The sequence below is a fragment of the Ylistrum balloti genome, unplaced genomic scaffold (assembly GCF_031769215.1).
Source record: "Ylistrum balloti isolate Yb309-2 unplaced genomic scaffold, AGI_CSIRO_Ybal_v1 Utg370320, whole genome shotgun sequence".
Taxonomy (NCBI): domain Eukaryota; kingdom Metazoa; phylum Mollusca; class Bivalvia; order Pectinida; family Pectinidae; genus Ylistrum; species Ylistrum balloti.
In genome coordinates this window covers 415,689-434,033 of record NW_026782235.1, presented here as the reverse complement: position 1 = coordinate 434,033, position 18,345 = coordinate 415,689, and the positions used below count along the sequence as shown (strand labels likewise).

General features: G+C 35.3%; 1 protein-coding gene across 1 annotated transcript in view; it reads right to left on the bottom strand.

The window, feature by feature from the left end:
- Nucleotides 1–6,797: 6,797 nt before the first annotated feature.
- The window catches only part of LOC132553333 (protein turtle-like), a 153,961-nt gene continuing 142,413 nt past the window's right edge, over nucleotides 6,798–18,345 (bottom strand). Inside the window, exons 11-13 of the mRNA XM_060217567.1 lie at nucleotides 14,702–14,842; nucleotides 13,895–13,955; nucleotides 6,798–12,144 (exon numbers count right to left, since the gene is read on the bottom strand). Coding sequence (XP_060073550.1) covers nucleotides 10,155–12,144; nucleotides 13,895–13,955; nucleotides 14,702–14,842 — 2,192 coding nt within the window. The 3' untranslated portion in view covers nucleotides 6,798–10,154. The remainder of the gene's footprint in view (nucleotides 12,145–13,894; nucleotides 13,956–14,701; nucleotides 14,843–18,345) is intronic.

The window sequence follows — 18,345 nt, the reverse complement described above, 5'->3', positions numbered from 1 at the left end:
TTACCATACCAAATTCCCCGATCACACAAAACAACTTGAATTACCAGACATTTCTGACACAGCTTGTATTTCGGACTTTAGGAAGTCTTTCTATCCTCCTCAATAGCAATGGTAGTCCAGATTTGGTCCCCTTTAAAAACACACGTTATTCTGTTTCCTGATGGAGTTAAACACATGGAAACCTGTCATTAATTAGAAATGAGGGACGTATATATGATACAAAGGGATAAGAAACTGTAGGCCCAGTGATGGTCTCTCTGGTTTAAGGTTTGTCTTTGTTCACAGAGACGTAAAGCCATGAAAGTCCCCCTCCACCCGTGCCTCTATGATGTAGTGTGGGCCTAGTACTGACCAGAGCTATTTTGTCCGCCAGCGAGAAGTGAAGCTCATTTTCATAACAAATTAATACTAAAAGTATCACATCACATGGTTTATAAAAATAGCAACGTACTTCCTGTAAATATTGGTCATACTAAGACAATGTGCATTGTGCCTAAGTCGGAACACACAACCCCTTAATTAGAGTTATAGCCCTTTGTAAAAAATTCATGTCTGGAGCATTGATGTCAGTAAACTCAAAACTTATTATAGCCAGTAAAATTTTTGAATTTTATTATCACTAAGGTTGCTCTTGTGTTAGCGGATGAAATGGTTGGGCAGGTTGAACCTCAAGAAAACGTCGGGTAGAGATTGGGAACGTGGCGTATATCGGAATATTCCGCACGTACAGATTGAGGGGTCCAGCCATACCTGTCCGAAACCAAATTGCTGAAAATCATAAGTTTTCATAATTTTAGCAGGTTAGTGTACACACATATGTCTAAGTACATTTTGTAGGTTATGAACAGTCATGTCCGTTAAAAACTGCGCTCCAGGAGTAATTTTGTACGTATGGTCATTTGTGTGTAACTTTTTTAATTTGTGCATATTTCTGTTCTAGTCATCTGAGAATTAAGGTTCAAAATCAATAATTTCAAAGTCAGTTACAATTTCAAACAAATCTGACGATAAAAACAGATAGTCAATAACACTAGTATTACTACATGTTGTTTTCCCGGTTGTTTCATCTTCTCTTGTATGACCATTTGCTATATAAATATTGTTTCCCTTACAAAAATCCAAGAGTTTTTATCCAAAACTATTTGGTTTTGCCTTACACAGACTAACTTGCTTAAGCGGTATATGTAAATCATTCAATGTTTGTAAATCATTAAAATACTTAAATATATCATCAATTTTATTAATATCTAAAGCTTCAGTTGGTGTATTATCAGGTTGTACATAATCATCAAGAGTTTTTGTTTTCAAATTAAAGTCACCAACTAGTGCAAATTAAATTTTATTTAAAAAAAAAAAAAGCTATCTCCTTATCTATTTCTTCAAAACAACCTTCAAACTAATATTTTGAATTTTCAGGGGGGTGGGGGGCGGCATACACACAACCAATAACTCCATCATAATCTTGTTGAATCATTTTTTTGACAATTTTACCCATTGTACAAAATCTGAAGGGATATTGTAAAACTGTAACATAGACTTTAATTCCCTTTTGTATATCATGACTATAGCCCCCCCCCCCCCCGATTTCTTTTTCACTCCTTTTGATCTATTTTGGCAGAAACCCTCAAACCCTTGTGGAAATTATAACACATCAAACTCACCATGTTGCATTTCTCCAACATTATCACAAGTAGGACTCTATGTATCTAGTATCTGTAACTCATCTACTGCACTCAGGGTTTGACCAGTAATTGCCGCAGTGACTATGAACATAAATAATTAAGTTAAACGACACGTGCAGCCAATGATTTCGACTAACGTGGGAGTAAAGTCTTGCTGCCTTTGCTATAGAAACTCATGTAGAAATTCACACCATTCTAATCGTAAATAGTAAGTTAAATCGGATAGTACTGAATTAAGTTAAGTTGACTAACAGTTGGTACATGTATGCTATGTGTATCAAAATTGCACTTGAAGCCAGAGAACACAACCCCCCAACCCCCCACCCCCCAAATGCTTTAGTGCATATTGCTTCAGGTAGCAGCTTTGACAATCTGTAGAAAATACTACATACATGACGTATATCTAAAATATTCTTTAAAATAATTACTATTTGGATATAACCCATTGACATTACCTCTCCAAATTCATCGAAATAGAAAAATCATTTTTGCGTTTTACTATTAGTCACAACCCATACAGAACTAGGAAAAATACCATTACCGTAAATATTCGCGTATAGTGCGCACTTTTTAAAGCTGAAACTGTCATGTCAAAAAGGGGGTGCGCACTATATGCAGGTACATGCCATTCCTGGGGTTATCATTCCCGAGTTCTGCATCCGCCATATTGGATTACCTCCCTTCACATAGTTATATGTAAAAGTCGTCGGTCTTATATGATAGTTTGGAGATAAAAACAACAAAAAAATAAAATGTATTTATAGCTTAAAGAGAAAATATTTGAATTTTGAGGTGTCTTTACTGATGCCAACAATTTTAGTAGTTGGCTAATCTATGGTAGAAAATGACAAAACTGGGCATTAGACGTAAATTTCTAATGGCAGTTAAATCTGTTTATTCATTAGTAAAGTCTTGTGTCCTAGTTAATGGCAAATATTCTGATTATTTCACTCAAAATGTCGATTTGACTCAAGGGGACATTTTATCTCCATTACTTTTTATGTAATTTGTGAATGATTTTCATTGCAAATGGCGCCACAAACTACGACTCTGGAGAATTTTATTTCATCTTCTGTACACAGATGATTTGATATTATTTTTTTACGAAGGTCTGCAAAGTAAGTATTCCCATAAATGGAAATTAGTTGTGAATATGGATAAAACCAAAATAGTCGTTTTTAGAAAAGGTGGCCCAACTCAAGATCACAAATGATAGAAATACAATGATAAAATTATTGCAAAGTTAGATGAAGTCTTTTATCTGAGTTTCCTGTATAGATCTAATAATAAATCAAGCCAGGTTGTAAAGCACTTTTTGCCTTACGGTCTAAATGTAGCTACATTCAATCAAACAATAAGACAGTGTTTGACTTATTTGATACAGCTTGTGAAACCCTGAAAAAATCCACCAGCTAAATAATATGTGCATTCCGCAGCTTGGACTATTAATTTCTCAGGAAAACTGTGTACACATTACGTTGGTTTTTATGGTAAACCAAACGCATGATCTGCATAATTCAAATAGTACATATCTATGGTACATAACAGACACATGGTGATAAGTGACACTCCTTGTAGGAGGATGATATATCATATGTATACTTCCACAGTTCTCTTTCTAAGTTGAAGACAAGAATAAAAAATAACCTCAGTTTAGAATGTTTATATAAAGACATTGAAAAGGGCTGCGAATCAGCAATTCACCAATCTGTGTCTTTATCATGAAAGCAAATTAATCTAAAGGAAAATATAGAATTGTTGAAGTGATGTAATCTCGAGTTTTAATTTCTGATCTTCAATCTTTCCAGTGACGGCCATGATTGAGCCAATGGAAACAGTCAGAGGTACTGGTTATGTATATATATATTTGTCAATTACTTCTCATCAGCGGGTGTCATGCCTTTTGAAAAATTTAATCTTGGAATGATATGATTATGATTGCTTAGTGTAATAATTAATACATGTAACAATACTTACCTTGTGATGGTCAATTAACATAGGATTGTTTTTATATAATTTTTACAAAACCAATAACATTTTGAAAATTGATTGTTGGAATTGCCTTCAATTTGATGTCTGTGTTTAAATTTTGTTTGGTGAAAGAGAGGCATGTTGTAATTAAAAACATTATTTTCAGGATGCATATTGGGTCAAGCAGATCTGTGTCCCATGTGGATTAGCTGTATCAGTTTTTGTCTGCTGAAAGGCACAAAGGCTGTATTAATAGATGTAAAATCTGTTAAATCAATAACTGAACCAGTGGAATTGTGAGAAAAACTTGTTATTTCTAAATAAGTATCACATGTATTAGGTCCGTGGAAAATCTTTCATCTAGACTGCCAGTTTTAACAATTCCTAACCAAATTATATCAATACGTCTCGCCTGTCATGGTAATGAAAATATATTATTTCTAAGACAGTGGCGGTGCAACGTTTCACTTTTAAGTTTTGGGTTTAGACCTGGTTTTTCAAAAAGCATCAGTCCAACTTTAACCAAACTTTATACTAAATGACATACATATAGATGGCTTCTCCAAACATCCAACATTTAATTTAAAAATATCTTCCAGATTCTATGGTCATGCCACTGAAATCTCAAGAAAAATGCTGAGAAGCTGGTCCTTAATGTTTTGCATTAAGCTAATTTTCTCAGCTGACTAACTTGGCATACAGTTAAATTGTGACATGGGAACCTACCAAATAGATTACCCAAATTTTTTAAATGTTATTTTTTAAGAAAAGTTTGAATTTTGAGAAATGACAACAGTCTTAATGACTTGCTCTATATACTTAAGATTTAGTAAAATATAGTCACATTGAAACAAGTACTATGAGATATCAGACAAGTTTTCTTTTCCTTTCTAGGAAAGAGTGATAGTTATGAGGTTAATGTGTCATATTTGAGGAAATTTGAAAAAAACAATCATGCAACATTTTCACTTCATGTTTTGAAATGTATAATTATTTAGACATGACAACATAGTGATGGTGCTTACATCATTATCATTGATTAATAAATATTAACTTGGTACTTTTGGTTTATGTTGTATTTTAACTCTGCGTAAATCTTTCCTTTTTCACATTTTATATTGATATGTTAGCTTTATACTAACTTTTATGATACTTTCTTTTTTCCAAAAAAAGATTTACTGATTTCATATCATTACACCTATCCCAGAAAAGTGCATTTTTAATTGCCCATAACATTTTTTGATAGTTGGTAAGGAGTTTATAATTTGTCCATTTATCTGCCTGTCTGTTGTAAACATATATTCGTACAAAGGTCTGAAACAGTTTTAAACTGATCTTTTTCAAATTGTGTAGGCTTAATAACTATGACATAAATTAGTGTTTTCCTGAACAGCAGTCTGATTTCACTATTTTGAAGAGTTAGTTCCCCTTGTTTTCCTAATGTTAATCCTGTTTGGGTATTTCTTCTCTCAGTTTTTAATTATTTCTTCCAGACTTTGAAGGCTTGATCTCCATGACATGAAGTAATGTTTTCTTGGGCGTCATCTTGATTTGACATTTGTCCTGTTACACCTCGATCATGAGAATTTGACTCTTTATTAACATTTCTATTTTTTTCAAATACAACAAGTCCTGGAGATTATTCTGTCCCATGGTATTCTTGTTATATATTTATTAAATTCAGTGTATCTCCTTATGTCTTGTAGACATTCTTCTTTGTTCTTCCATGCCCGAATGCTGGATTCTGTGATGTCAAAGTGGGTTGGCAAGTCTTTCAGCGTAGTCAACGGCGTCCGGTTTCTCTTTGGCTGTAAATGATGTCTCTGTTTCCCCATGTCGATGTAAGCAATCTATCATTACGTACCTTCCGACACCGCGGTAGGTACAGATACCATGAAAGATTATACCAATACTGAACATGTCACCTGCTTTGATGGAAACGTGGTAGGATTACACATTTTCAGACCACATTGTTTTCTAACCAATAGTACGCGTTCAGCCCAAGCCGGGTGTCATCAATCTCCTCATACTCAAGTTGTCAATTAGCCGAACCTTACATGCTTGTTAAGTCATTGTAAAAATAAAACAAACAAGAGTAACTTTTTTTTACAAAACATGTAATTCATTATAAAAGGTAGAATTTAGAGGATATCGACCCATGTACGAAGCATTACCAGTGTAAACAGACACTCGACAAATCTCACTCACACTCCATAAACAAATACAACATGTGACCTCAATGCACTGATGCTGCTGCCCTCAGACTCATGCTGTTTACATGTGACACTGACAACAAAGTAATACAAGTCATTCTGTCACATGTGACCCTGACACTGAAGTAATATATGTCATTCTGTCATGTGACCCTGACACTGACCTAATACAAGTCATTCTGTCACATGTTACCCTGACACTGACCTAATACAAGTCATTCTGTCACATGTTACCCTGACACTGACCTAATACAAGTCATTCTGTCACATGTTACCCTGACTGAAGTAATACAAGTCATTCCATCACATGTTGACCTTGACACTGACATGATGTCAGCCTGTCACATGTTGACCTTGACACTGACATAATGTCAGCCTGTCACATGTTGACCTTGACACTGACATGATGTCAGCCTGTCACATGTTGACCTTGACACCAACATGATAGCCTGTAACCCTGACATTGATGTCTGGTAATGTCTTGTTATCTGGGGTGCCCATGACATTTTACATCATTGTCAAATTTTAAAATAAATAGTTCACTAGCAAAAATTTACATGGAGTTTGAATCAATTTAGTCGAGGACAAGCAAAGTTGTATATGACAAATGGTGAGCGTGTTGATGACATCCATGTACAAAAGCAATGCACACGCACCTATAGCTACACATCTCACATTTCATACATACTCCATTCACAGTTGTAAGAGTATGCCATGCTTTGGTGAGAAACAGAATATCAAACTTTGGTTGTTTACAACATTGGTAATACACACAAACTACCTCTAGATTTTCCCTTACATACTCAATTTTTCTCTCTCATAATCACACTCTGATTTAAGTAGGATGCACACGTGAAAACTTCAACACCAAATCTATAAAATATTGACTGAGACATACTAATTAAAATAATATAAAATATAAATCCAACTTAAAATATATGCTATTAAAATAAGATTGCCATTTCTGCATGTAAAAGTAAAAAGCTCTTACACAGAACTGATGATAAATACATTAATATATTGTAAAATTAAAAACTAAAATGGAGAAAGTGCCTTTGTTAAAACAAGTCTAGCATTGAAATAAGATCTGATATCCTGGATGGTAAATGGGTGAAGAGTAAATGAAAAGCTTGTTGTGTTACGTTGACACTTTAATGGAAAGAAAGCCGTTAGGAGGTGTATAATCAACTAAAGGAAAATAACATTAAAACAAACAAAACTAAATATAGTAGCTGCCATATTGATACATAAACACAACAATTTGTCTCCATGGTGACCTACACACTTCTATTTGCAAAGAATATCATACAGTTTTATTCACGACCCATATACATCTACATACATCGACTTTTCAAGTACATCTACTTGGCAGCTGACAGAGACAGATGTACATTTACAGTGACGGTCGTCGTTGGAACAGATGTACATCTAAAGTGACCGTTGTTGGTGCGACAGATGTACATCCAAAGCGACGGTCATTGTTGGAACAGATGTACATCTAAAGCGACGGTCGTCGTTGGAACAGATGTACATCTAAAGCGACGGTCGTCGTTGGAACAGATGTACATCTAAAGTGACTGTTGTTGGTGTGACAGATGTACATCTACAGCGACAGTGTGTAACACACATGTATAGCTACACCACTGTCCTTGTAAGAGATGTATGTGTTTAGTGTGACACATGTTCATCTACAGCAACTGTCATCAGTTTGTGACACATGTACAGCATTTTGTTGATGTGTGACACCTGATCTTCTCACTGAAAAACTTTTACACTCATTTACACACAAAGCCCTGACGCAATAACACTTAAGCATATATGGTATATTTTTTTCAAACATAACACTTTAGAAATTCTTAACCAACATAACACACAAGTCAACAATATCCACGCATACCTCTTCTGCGTCGAGAATCTAAAAGCAATTGATGATATATTGTCATAATATGAAGGAATCGACAGAGTTGAATTCGAAAAGGACAGGAAACATGATAAATAAACAGAATGGAATGACATACTACTGAGCGAAGATTTAGGAATCATAGCTCTTCAGTATTCATCAGGAAGGTTCTCACCTCACGATTATATATTTTAACACAACCAGGTCAATTAGATAAAGCCATATAACACAGCATTGGCTATAGGTTCACCACAACAGGTGAGCCAGCGCGACATTACATTCACATCATTGAACCACTGAACACGTGGGTCTGAAACAAAACATATGTTGAACTGATATGTATAATATTAATTTTGTGTGATACAAGTTAACAATATCGGTATCATGATCGGGCACCAATCCAAGGGAGGACATATTGGTAAAGGGAGACAACTTGAAAAGTTTTCAACATGAAAACATGAATAATTTGAAAGTAGAAATAAGATTTGGTATGTTATGTTTAACATCAGAGAAGATTAGATAGTAGTATAAATTCTACGCTGATAAATTCATATCAAAATGCATTTTATCCCAGAGAACCGGAATTTGTAGAAAAATGATTTAAATACCAGGTACTAGTCAGACAAGGTAATGTAAAAATAATGTGCCCCTTTGAATTGGTGCCTGTCATTAAAAAAAGCATAGAAACATCAATCAGTCTTAGGTAGAATCTGTATACAAATGTAACAGTGTGAACATCCACTCAAACACGAGTGGCAATGATTGATATCGGATAAAATGATCATATTACGGCCAGTTACTGTACCAGCATTAGTAGATCAGTATATACAGACAACACGTCATCCACATGTTACATACAGGAATGGTTTGTGTTTCTGATCAGGCTGATCATGTGTAATCACTGGTCACATGTAGGGGTGCACTTGATTATGTCTAGAAGTACAACTAGTCACATGTAGTGGTACACATCAGGTACAACTGGTCACATGTAGTGGTACACATCAGGTACACAACTGGTCACATGTAGTGGTACACATCAGGTACACAACTGGTCACATGTAGTGGTACACATCAGGTACAAGTGGTCACATGTAGTGGTACACATCAGGTACACAACCGGTCACATGTAGTGGTACACATCAGGTACACAACTGGTCACATGTAGTGGTACACATCAGGTACACAACTGGTCACATGTAGTGGTACACATCAGGTACAACTGGTCACATGTAGTGGTACACATCAGGTACACAACTGGTCACATGTAGTGGTACACATCAGGTACACAACTGGTCACATGTAGTGGTACACATCAGGTACAACTGGTCACATGTAGTGGTACACATCAGGTACACAACTGGTCACATGTGGTACACATTAGGTACAACTGGTCACATGTAGTGGTACACATTAGGTACTTGTCACATGTAGTGGTACACATCAGGTACACAACTGGTCACATGTAGTGGTACACATTAGGTACTTGTCACATGTAGTGGTACACATCAGGTACACAACTGGTCACATGTAGTGGTACACATCAGGTACTTGTCACATGTAGTGGTACACATCAGGTACAACTGGTCACATGTAGTGGTACACAATGGGTCATGTGTTGGTGTACATATTGTCGGGCATAGCAGTACAAAATGTACAACTGGTGATATATGTAGATAGAAAACAATAGGTCTCTTGTACAACTGGTCAAGTGTAGACATACAAGAGGTACAACTGGTCACATGTTGATGTACAATTGGTCACATGTTGAGGTACACCTTGTGACACAGGTACACCTCGGTGACACAGGTACACCTCGGTGACACAGGTAAACCTCGTGACACTGGTACACCTTGTGACACTGGTACACCTCATGACACAGGTACACCTCGGTGACACAGGTAAACCTCGTGACACTGGTACACCTCGTGACACAGGTACACCTTGTGACACAGATGCACTATATAAACCACATCCAGCATAGGTGACCATATTTCAGGTTTTCAACCAAACAAACAACAAAATCCCCAATCTATGAAGGTTTCTTATAATCAAATATTATCAAAATGAAAAGGGAGATGATATTGTACCAGTAGTCATGGCAACCTTAAACAATGACCACATGTAAAATGTCAAATGTGAATCAAAACATGGAAAATGTATAGTGCAGACACATACCAGTGTCCTCAATCGATATCTATACTACACTACACACCCTTAAAGCACAATTAAACATTGAGCACGGACACACACATACTCAAAATATTGTCAGATTCACAAGCACACAAAGTATTTTCCAACAGTATAATACCTAGTACAACAGTTATAATGGCACATCGTCCATGTCAGCCCGATCACATACACAAGTGTACACACATACCCGTCATTACATCACAACATCTCGCTGTCCATAGCAGGGTAATAGTCCACGTAACTCTGATTGTGGATCTGTCTTTGATACTGATGGAATTCCTTACGAAGTTTCTGGAATCGTTCTTCGGAGTTGTCGTAGCGACTTTGTCGCGTGGGTTTCGGGTAGAGATCATCGTAAAAGTTGGACGTACTGAGTCCATTCTCAAGTGCACTCAACAGTTCATCTCCAATAGGGTGTGTACTGGAGTATCTATTCAGTGTGTCCGTCACATCAAACTCGTAATTCTCATCACCCGATGCCTCACGACGAAGACTGTAGTCTGGAATAAAATGAGCTGAGTCATGACTCTCATCGTGTGGACTAACAAGTGACGTCACTGATGCACTATTATTCCTTTGCTGCCGCCACAGGCCTGATGATCCAGTATTCTTGCTGCCAATACCACTACTGCCAGAATCTGGCGTAGTGTCATCCCCAGCCAAGCCCCGTGTATCTGAAGAATGTCGCATACGACTGCTGGAACTTCCTCGCCCTGAGCTGCTAATACTGTATCTATTACCAGTCCCCTTATCTGACTTAAATGAGTCAATGAAGTCAAAATTGTACCCATACGGCCAACCCTGGCGGTCTGTATCTGTCCTGGACGGAAATTCGTTATCAGAATGAGACAGTCGACCTCTGCGTGGAGGTGGAGGAGGATCTTGTTCACAATATTGTGATGTTCCTGTTCGATGGGGAAGTACACTATCAGACAAATATGTTATTCTTCCTGGCACCACCGGTGGCAGTCTGTCATCAAAACTATGATCAAGTTCCTGAGCAGAACTCCTGCTGGCTGAACGTGCCCGTAGAGCACGTGGTCCACGACGCACACGGTCAACTGCCCCCTGGAGATGCTCCCGTGTGTAGCCTGATTTTCCTACTTTATCATCTTTTTGGTTGGGAGGAACCCTAGCAACCTGGCGGCCTCGTCCAGAACTCCTATCTAGTGTCCTTTCAATTACTGTAAAACCAGAATTGTCAAAATGAACTCTAGATGTGGATTGTGACCCATCGCCAAGAAAGGTATTGTCCGACGACTTTGAACTAGAAAAATCGAATGTTTGTGGCCCACTAAAATCAGGCCTGGACAGAGGATGTAGCCTCGGCAGTGTGTCATGTGACCTTTCTGATGATTTATCTAATGACCTATCTACAAATGATTGATGAACTGAACTCAAATCTTCCACACCAAATTGATGACCAAAGCTTTCATCGACTGGATCACCAGTCAAATATGTTTGATATGACGCAGGTTTCATGGAACTATGCCTTGGGAATGTTGGTCGATCCTTTATGGATCTATTGCCCGCTGGTGGGCTGAACACATCATCTGTGTCACCAGGGTAACTATAGGGGTCACCGCTGCCCCAGTGGTGGTGTGGCCCCATGTACACCTCTGGCTTGTAGGGCACCCTGTACCCCCGAGGAAGGGGCGGCCTCTTAGGGGCAAACCCGTTCTCGTCATCTGATTCATCATCAGCATCACTGTCATAGTTTTTGTCTGACACAGGCGAACGGAGCATGGGGTAGGACCTGTCCTGCAGGCGAGTGACAGAGAGTGGTAGGCTCTGTTTGTCTATGGGAGTGACCTCCCTTACAGCAGACGTCCTGCGTCTACCCATTTCCCCTCTGTCCCCGCCGCCACTGACACTCCCTGACACACTGTCTCTGCCACTTATATGTCTGCCACTTGTGTCAGGTTTAGAAAATCGACCTCTCCCAGTTTGGGAGCGCCTCCCATTAGAACTGCGAGATACACTCCGACCACTCCTATTGGGATCAAACAAACACTTATCAGGATCAAACAGCTTGCTGTCCTGAAAATATGAGCTCACTGGTAAAGTGTCCTCCCTGTAGAATTCGTTGGAATGTGGTACCACAAATATCCCGTTTCCACAATCAATACTATTCAAAGAGCCTGTTCCTCCAATCGCGTCCCAGCTATCCCATTCTGGCGCATTTTGACTGTAAGAAAAAAAAAAATCAAACATTCAATTTACATTTAATTAGCATTGATAACTGCCATTGTTTAAAAAACAACTTTTAAAAATACTTGAAATTAATTTTTAAAATGGGAAAAATTTACATTGCGATTTCGTTGATATTTTTTATGTGAAAAAATCATATCAATAAAAAGAGTTACATTAAGTTTTACAAATATCATAGAAAAAAAAAACTTCAGCGCCATCGAACTGCTAGAGTTACATGAATTAGAATGATGTTGATAAGTAAGGAAGACATTGAGAGAAAAAATAGTTTAAAGACAAATGACAACATATTAGTGTTTGCTAACAAAGAGGATTCGACATATTTTTATACGAAAATGAACTTAAAGAAAGCACTGTCTAATGAGTATGATCAGCAAAAGAAGGAAATTTGGTGAAAAATCAAATATTAACGTAGAATCGAATTTAATTGGTATGTCCCTGATAAAAAATTGAATCCTCATTGGACATGTGTGAAATTCGTTACGATGAATTAATTTTTAGCGCATTTGAAGGAAGCAAATTTTCCCATGATTTTGGGATGAATGGAATTTCAGATTGTGGAACTTTGAATGAAAATGTCTTGGAAATTTGAAATGAAATAGAAAAATTGATTTAAATTAGCAGGCAAAATAAGTGAATGTACATTATTCAGTGATGAAAATCAAGGTTTTTTTTTGTGAATATATCTAACTAACAGTTGGAAATTGAGGAGAAAATCAGAGGAAGGAACTTATTCATAAGAGATAGGAGGAGTACGCTGGTAACATTAAAATGGAGGAGAAATTGGTTTGATATAAAAAGAAAGTAACATTAACATATAGGATTTTTCAGAAGAAAAGGCTGCAGTGAAAAAGTCAATTTGGCAGAGAAAATGAGGAAAAATTTAAAGATGAGTAATAGAATCAATTAATTGGACGTAGAGCAGCATTTTGCAGGCAAATTGAAGAATTATAAACACAAAGGAAAAAACCCTCAACAGTTAAAGGTGATTAAGTTTTACTGATAATAATTAACCAAGCGTCTGCCTAAATCTAAAAGGAAAGGTTTTGAAAAAAAGCCTGAGGTTCAGACACCTCTTGTTGAAGGATAAGTTAAAGTGAGAGTGCAAAGAAAGAAACAAAGAAAGAAACAAAGGAAGAACAAAGGTCTGTAAAGCATTAAAGGACACAAAGTGTTAGGAATCAATAGGGCCACCAGCAGAAATGTGATAAAAAAAACAGCCAATAAAAATCAAGGGCACATAACTCACAACTCTATAACGTAACAATTTCAATAACAATATTAACTAATGACAAGAATTTCATGCAGGGCAACTTTAACCAATCACATGACAGTGGGGTTAAAATTTCAGCCAGTTTGTTTGCATTACTTCACCTTTCTTGTCTATCCTGTTGTTGCCATGGTGATATCAAATGAAACAAATTTTTGATTAAATTTTTTACAAAGATTTATATGTTCATTACTCTCTTTAGACTTCAAAGTAAAACTAGCAATAAATTCAACTATATATATTTACAGAAATATGATAACTCCATGCATGGATCGTTAACTTTTGATCATTGGTTACGATACATCCAATGTTAATATATTGTATACTTTGTGCACAGTTACCATGTAATCAATATATACATATATGCATAACCCTTTATACAATATATACAGCTTTGTATCAAGTATATATATAACCCTAATATATGTTACTATAAATTGAATGTTTATATACTCACGTTCTATTTATAGGCATGTGTGAATCCATCTCATCGGCTGGACCAATATATTTGACATTTCCTACAAAAAAAAAATGAACGAAACAGATTAATAATGCTTGTATAGTATCAACAATTTTATGAATGACAAAAGATCTCAATTCTAATTTTGAAATATAACTTTAAAATATACATTTACAAGAGGCGCATGGGCCTTAACGGTCACCTGAGTCATAATGGTTCTTATAACATGTCATAGAAATGATTTTGCTAATAAAAAATGTAACATAACTTTAACTATATTGTAATGTAACACTATGGGGTAACGAAATTTACAATTTTGGTAAAGCATCTGAAGGCCTTTCTATCCATGAAGAATACTTGATTCTACCATACCTAGGATTTGAGAAGAAGATTTCTGAAGTTTCCATTAATTTGACACTTTTCGGCCCCGCCCCTCAATCCCCTTGGGGTTGGGGACCATATAATATACAATATTGGTGCACCTTAAGCCATGGAATATTTTTGTAAAATTTCATTGAAAACAGTTCAGGAGTTTTCCAGAAGAAGTTGAAAATATTAAAAGTTTACGAAGCATGATGCTGGACATAAGGGTACCACAATAGGTCACCCTGAGACTTTGTCTCTTGTGACCTAAAATAATTACAGAGACAAAAGATTTCAATTGTTATGTTAATGGAAAAAGCACTTGAACTCCTTACACCAGCATTAATATCCATCCATTTTAATCTGACAATTAGTCAAAAATCTTATCTCCATTTGGCAGCGAGCCAGTTTATTCTTAACATGTCAACAATGCATGCTTACCATATTTATCTCCCCTATGTCTTTCTTTGCGTTTACTACAGATTACGGCAATGATTACGAGTAGAACAGCAACGAGAAGAAACAGCAATCCGCCCACTATTCCTCCTATTTCTGCCTGGGACAGGAATATGCCTGATGGTTCTAAGAAAATACAACATAGAGGTATTAACACTGATCCGTCATATACAAGTTATATACTTAAAGATGTATGCTACCTTACTGGAAAAAGCTATCTATTTAGATTAATCTAACAAATCTATGAATTTTATGAATTCTTATTCAGAAAGATGGTCTTTGATTACCAACATATTTCTACAGTTCTAAAATGTATCATATGATACCATTCAAGAAATTTGTTTATTGAAAATCTAAGTATATATCAGAAATAACAAGAAAAAAGTCATTATCAAAGGTAGCATAGATCCTCGGGATGAATTGTCATTTTAACAAAATTTTGTTTGAATACTGATGAAAGTCTCGCTTTAAAATTAATTTTTTTAAAGGGAAATAAAAACATTGTATTGTGAGGTTGTTATCAAAAAATTTTGTCATAACCTTTGGATAATGACATCATTTAAAGTTTATTTTCAAAACAGAGATCTGGCAATATACATACAGACAACACATTTCCGACACACAGACTTGGGAACGAATAAGGAACAGCAACGAAGAAAACCAGTAAAAAAAGGGTTGCCATATAAAATTATGAACCTAAGCTATGATATTCTATGCATCATTTCAAATATCTCTGATAAATTTTTTTTTAATATTTCATCTTTTTTTTTTGGTTTCTTTGAATTTCGCTTTCACATTCCAAATCATTTATTTGTTGTATTAGTAAATTTAATATACAATGATTTTTATAAAACAAAATTTCAATATCATTTAAAAGTCATGTTTTAAGATGAAAATTCAAATATTCAAATTCATTATGGTTGAGAAAACCATCCCCATAATTCCACATCATCTGATATGATTTTTATGACAAGTGAATAATTTTTTCTATTTTCGATCATCCCCTGACGTCTTTTAAAATAAATCTTACTTACTATTGTAATGCAATATTGCTGAATGTAGATAGAAAAAAAAAATTAAACAAGATTTGAAGAAAGGTTAGGTATGGAAACATTTTCAAAATCTGGAGACTAATTCTATTTTCATGAATAAAATGTCTGGTTACCCCATATTTATTTAATAAAATACACTGACATCATAATGTTGAATAAAAATAAAGTTAACTTTAATTAAATTTATTTCAAATTCCTACAAATGATTTGCTATTAACCCAAAATTTGAAAAGACTTCATTCAATTATGCTTCTTTTAATGTCAAAATGTTTCTGTCCTTAAACAAATAAGCGTGATTAAAGGTATGCTGGCATCATAATAAAGTACAAAAGAAATGGAAAAATGGTGGAAATATTGTAAAATAATATCAATAATAACCAATAAATAAAAAAACAAATAAAAATATTTATGGGTGGAACATATTGTGGCAATGACATGCATTGCTGGAGAGCTATACTAATATATATGTATACCTGAAACACAGTCACCACCTTACCAGTCAAAATGACCCAGTGTGTTCACTTCTCATTATCATATTAATTTTTACGTAATTGTATTCATATGAGAGTGAATGTAAATAGTCTCCAAGACAGATAAGTCGTAACAATTGAAATAAGTAATAAGAGGCAATGCTTTTGAATATAATCGAAAAAATTGAAAAAATTCCAGAAAAAGCTAGACATGGCAGGTTTTTCGAGCAGGCTAATTTCAGATCCAATCCTATTTCTAAGAACCAATTATACCAAGCATGTGTCATAAGTCCTACTTGATACCAACATTTTTATCACTGCTGTATGATAATTACCTAACAATGATGAGGATTGACAACAGAAAACGTATTAACTGATAGACCTTATACAGCAGCCTGACCAATACTGGCAGCTTAAAAGATGGGATAGTATACCATATTTGTTTATAGTTTTGGTTTGATGAAGACCCACACCATGAAATGTGACAAAATTATCACAGAATCATCAATAATACAATAACAAGTAGCTTAGACGACATATTTTCTTTAAAGACGTTTATATCTCTAAAACTATGGACGACTTTGGTCTAAAATCCAAAATCATAAAAACTTAAATAAAGGACGTCTAGTAATTTTCTCATTACATTAGTGTAATACAATTAAATTCCTGCAGGTGCCTGCCAAACCGACAAAAAAGAAAAAAAAGGAAAAAATCATTTTAGGTGTTGTTCATATCTAGAATATCCACTCATGCTTATATTTCACATCATAGTGTTTCTCATTGACAATGCACAACTGTAAATTATGGATAAAACATGGCATAAAAACAAAACGGGTGAACCGAAATAAGGGGATAACAAAAACGATTTTAAAAATAATTCCAAGAAATGTATATACCGGCTTCCAAATCGGCCATGCTAATACTGGTTGTCACTGCAAAGGCAAGTTATAGTGTGATAATGCTGGTTAATATTAGTATAATCATACAAGCCAACCTTTCCAAACTTTCAAGGGGGAAATTTACAAAAGATTTAAAAATCAGAAAAGTTCACATAGTTTATTCATGTAAGGCTAGAAAAGTGCATTTTATTTCCTCGACATTTTTCAAAATACTTTTTATGGCGTGTTTTTTTTTAATCTTGAAATTTGGAATAATTCAGAAGTGCTGCTGATATTTTTAAACTACAATTAATGTTTTTATCATATGTATTCTTTCAAAACTGAAGGTTGGCAAGTATGTATAAAATCAACTTTATGAGCAAGTTATGGGATATATCAAATCTTAATTTATGTTATATTGAATCCAAAACATCAAAGTGCTGCCTGGTTTACCCATACTCCTATCTAGTACAAGCTTGCGTAAAAGTAACTCTCCTGATCTGAGTGGCTGGTCATACCACCTTGGTATTACACTCAGCAGTTGTACATCACCTAACCGGAGTTATCATTCTTTGTACAAGATTGCATAATAGTAATTCACAAAATTTTGTTTCAAAGTGTTGAAACAGTGAAAACAAAATTTTCCCCCATAAGAATGAAAAACTTACGCCGATGTGAAGAAAATTTTTAGCATGTTGCAACCAAATCTGGTGTTAAACATCAGCCAAGTATTAACCAATACAGACAAAATCATATTGAAATGTTTTAACCAAAGCATTATATGTTTTACATGTGGATTATAAAAATTGGTAACAACCCCTTCCTAACCTGTCAAATAGGTTTGAGATATGGTACATACTTCAGTAAAATTGTACTGTAACATAAAGGTATACAACAGAATTTTCCCTCATTCCTGTAAGATATTATCGAGCAATATTTTTTTGTTAAGAAATTGCTTTCGCTGTTTCTTAAAAAGTAACATTTGCTTCACAGCAAATATAATTTAGTACATTGTTAATTAAATTGTGTATCAAAGTTAGTTTTTGATCTAAGTAACGCACAAGTGAATTATTTCATTATCTTGGAATTTGAGTCACTACCTACATCACATCAACATTTTGGTTTCGCAAGCCTTTTATCCATTTTAAATATCTGGTAGTGCAATGTTCTTGTTGGCCTGTCATACCACCTTGTTCTAAGCAGTTGTACATCACCTAATAAGAGTTATC